Raw genomic sequence first — 3,784 nt, forward strand, 5'->3', positions numbered from 1 at the left:
AGGCGGAGGAGGAGGAGGAGGAGGAGGCAGGAGCAGGAGGTGGAGGAGGCAAGCAGGAGCAGGAGGAGCAGGAGGAGGAGGAGGAGGGAGGAGAGGAGATCAGGAGGAGTAGGAGCAGCAGGAGCAGGAGGAGGATCATTATCATTATTATCATTATTATTATTATTATCATTATCATTATCATTATTATTATTATTATTATTATTACTATTATTATTATTCTCATTATTATTTATTATTATTATTATTATTATTATTATCATTATCATTATCATTATTATCATCATTATTATTATTATTATTATTAGTATTATTATTATTATTATTATTGTCATTATTATTATTATTATTATTATTATTGTCATTATTATTATTGTCATTATTATTATTATTATTATTATTATTATCATTATCATCATTATTATTATAAATCTATTTTTGAATCAGATCATGTATCTCTATAGAAACCCCTGAAGGGGAAACTATGACAGCGTGAACCAGGTGGGCGGTTCATGACGTACGGAACGTAGTCTGCTATCAGGTAGTCTCGGGGTGTGTCTTTCAAGGTTGTAGGTGTTATCCGACATTAAAGAAGTTGTTGTAGGGAGACTGCTACAGAAGAGTAAAGCTCCGTGTAAACTACACAGACATGGATTTAACTCGGTTATTGGCGCTATTGTTGATTTCCTGCTGCTTTTCTTCAAATTCCGCAGGTAAGACCGGAAGTGCCTCTGTTTATTGTCTCGAAGAGCCCGCTTACATACCGAGCTCGTGAGACGTTATCAGTCTCATCTCAAGAGAGTATATTAATGTAGACATACTCTATTCATATTTAACTTTATTAAGCTGAATGTGTTAAAACATTGTTGTCATAATTAGAGAGATCTTTCGACCTAATTGGTATTTTTGACATTGGGTGGTGGTCAACCTCAAAACAGAAGTAGGCTATAGGGAAATGTAGGCACAAGAAAGTTTCATTTCTTATTTCCCTTTTATCTGTATTATTAATCCCCTTTATCTTTATTATTATTATTATTATTATTATTATTATTATTATTATTATTATTATATGCTGTTGTAAAATGTATTAGTCTACATTGCACAATTTGAGTAACAGTAGAAGTGAAGTATGTTGGCATGATTATTTTTATTATAGATTAATCCGCCAATAATCTCACATGTTTTTATTTTAAGTGTAAAAAGAAATGCCAGAGCAATAACTTGTTCTGTCCCACAAATAGTCTGTAATCCAGAATACTCATTTATTATTTGGTATACAATTTATACTATCACTTTTAAGAAACTAGATTTAAGGGAATATTTGTTTAATAAATGATTAATCTATTATGATTTCAGCCCTAATATGTATTTATCATATTGTTTTAGGTAAATCACGGGGGTTCTTTGGGGTAAAGGACCTTGAAAACCCAGAACAAGTTGTTGTGGACAAGGCAACATCAGACATACTGAAGAGTAATCTCACCACGGTCTTCCTCCCTATCGTCTACATCATCGTGTTTGTGGTAGGACTTCCTGCCAACGGCATGGCCATCTGGGTGTTTCTCTTCAGGACCAAAAAGAAGCACCCGTCGTCCATCTACATGGCCAATTTAGCTCTGGCTGACCTGCTCTTTGTCATTTGGATACCCCTAAAAATTTCCTACCATTTGAACGGCAACAACTGGATCTACGGCGAGCCGCTGTGCAAAGTCTTTGTGAGCTTCTTCTACGGAAACATGTACTGCTCTGTCCTGTTCATCGCCTGCCTCAGTGTGCAGAGGTACTGGGTGGTGGCTCACCCTCTGTCCCAGCAGAGGAAGAACAACAAAGTGGCTGTTGGAGTCTGCGTCGCCATCTGGGCTTTCATCTGGCTCACCAGCACGCCACTGTACCTATATGACCACACCGCCAAACTCAAAGACCCCAACATCACCACCTGCCACGATGTCAACATCATACAGGACGCCCTTAACCCATTCCCCTCTGTGCAGCTCCCTTACTACTACTTCATCTTCATGGGATTGGTGGTGTTCCTCATCCCCTGCGTTGTGATCATCGTGGCTTACGTTCTGCTTCTCAGGGCTCTGGGAAACAGCATGGAGGCCAGCACGGCATCAAAGAACCGCAATAGAGCCGTGGTGTTGATCGTGACCGTCCTGGTGACGTTCCTAGTGTGCTTCATCCCGAGTAACATCATGCTTGTGGTGCACTACTCTCTGCTGAAGGATGGCGTGTTGAATAATGGTTACGGCTTCTACATCTCCACCTTGTGCCTGGCCAGCCTCAACAGCATCCTGGATCCATTTATCTACTACTTTGTGTCCGAGGACTTCAGGAACCACGTGAAGAACACTCTGCGGTGCCGGAGCAGCAGGACGGTGGAGAGGATGAGGGTTTCATTCAGCTCCATGCAATACTCCAGGAAGAGCAAGGCGTACATGTCGGAGAGTGGGAACACGCAGAGCAGCACCTGTTAGAGGAGCGACGGATGAAGGAGAGCAAAGACAGACTCGGGTGGGATATCATGCCTGTGCTTATACTGAAAGCACGGCATCACACAGACCGTGCAGCCCTGGGACACACAAAGGTCTCTAATAATGGCCCGTTAGTCATAACCAGGTAACCTCAAAGATTACCAAAGATGAACAATAAATGTGAAGATGACTGCTGGGATGAGAGAGGAGTCCAGGACTTGTATATGAGCTGTTGTTTAATGTTCAAATGTGAAACATGAATACATATTTTCCGTTATATGTGTGTGTGTGTGTGTGTGTGTGTGTGTGTGTGTGTGTGTGTGTGTGCATATATATATTGAGAGAAGGCTTGTTGAAGACTGAGATGTAGTTCTCAGAATATTTGCCAAGATTGTGACTGACTAGTTCACTGCACTGAAGACCATTTAAAGTAGGGCTGCAAGTCGCGATTATTATATTATCGATTAATCTGCCAAATATTTTCTCGATTAATCAAATGGTAAAAAGAAAAGTCTTTGCCAGTTCCTCAAATTCAAAGGTGATATCTTTTTTTTTTTTTTTTAAATGTCTCGTTTGTCATTCAAAACACAAAGATATTCAGTTTAATATGACATAAAACAGAAAGAAGCAGGAATTCTCCACATGTGTGAGGCTGAAAGCAGCTTTGTCTGCCATTTGTACATGAAGAATTACTTTTAACAATTCATTGATTATCAGAAAATGAACATCTGTAATGAAATGAACTGGATGTGGAATATAACAAGTGACAACAGAACTTGCTTAATATTCATTCCTGTTTTTCCTGCAGCCAACATGTTTTATCCCTCCATTTTAAACCATGTGTACTAAAGTGTTGATTTACTTTTGAGTTTGGTGATGCTGTTACATCTTTTCTTAAATAAATGGTCAAATGACAGGATGCAGTTTCTGTGACACTCCTTCAACATTGCGTACCCGATTACATTCCTCTGTGGAGTGAGTCACTCGCTCTATTCTCATTACGCAGCTGGAGAGGGACGTAGACGGGGCTCATTGTCACGGGTAATTGTGGAAATGTTAGGAATTCATGGAATGTGTTATGGTGTTTTTTAGCGTCAGAAAGTGAGCTAGCCTGTTTGTTTTCTAAGTATATATTTTAATGTTTACATAGTTCTTATTTATACTGTTTTCCAAAGGAACGGACAAAAAAAAAAGAGGGTCGGAGGGAATAAAGAATGTGTAAGAACGTGCCGAGGCATGTCATGAGGATGAAACACAGAAAACATTCAAGATTAAAGCCACTCACTTTCCCATCTATCTGTGTGTGTATA

The 3,784-nt window shown here is 39.5% G+C and overlaps 1 protein-coding gene across 1 annotated transcript; it reads left to right on the top strand.

Moving 5' to 3' along the window:
- The first annotated feature begins 504 nt into the window (after positions 1-504).
- f2rl1.2 (coagulation factor II (thrombin) receptor-like 1, tandem duplicate 2) lies at positions 505-3,390 on the top strand. Its single transcript, XM_029445084.1, has 2 exons — positions 505-713; positions 1,387-3,390. Exons 1-2 carry the CDS (start codon positions 650-652, stop codon positions 2,475-2,477), a joined length of 1,155 nt encoding a protein of 384 aa, XP_029300944.1. The 5' UTR covers positions 505-649; the 3' UTR covers positions 2,478-3,390.
- The last annotated feature ends 394 nt before the right edge of the window (positions 3,391-3,784 follow it).

This window comes from Cottoperca gobio, chromosome 12, assembly GCF_900634415.1.
Source record: "Cottoperca gobio chromosome 12, fCotGob3.1, whole genome shotgun sequence".
In the NCBI taxonomy this organism is placed as follows: Eukaryota; Metazoa; Chordata; class Actinopteri; order Perciformes; family Bovichtidae; genus Cottoperca; species Cottoperca gobio.

Excerpts from the sequence above, each read along its gene's own strand:
- f2rl1.2 (XM_029445084.1), top strand. The coding sequence starts at position 650 with ATGGATTTAACTCGGTTATTGGCGCTATTGTTGATTTCCTGCTGCTTT. Across the intron at positions 714-1,386 it reads CTTTTCTTCAAATTCCGCAG|GTAAATCACGGGGGTTCTTT; the intron begins GTAAGACCGGAA and ends ATATTGTTTTAG.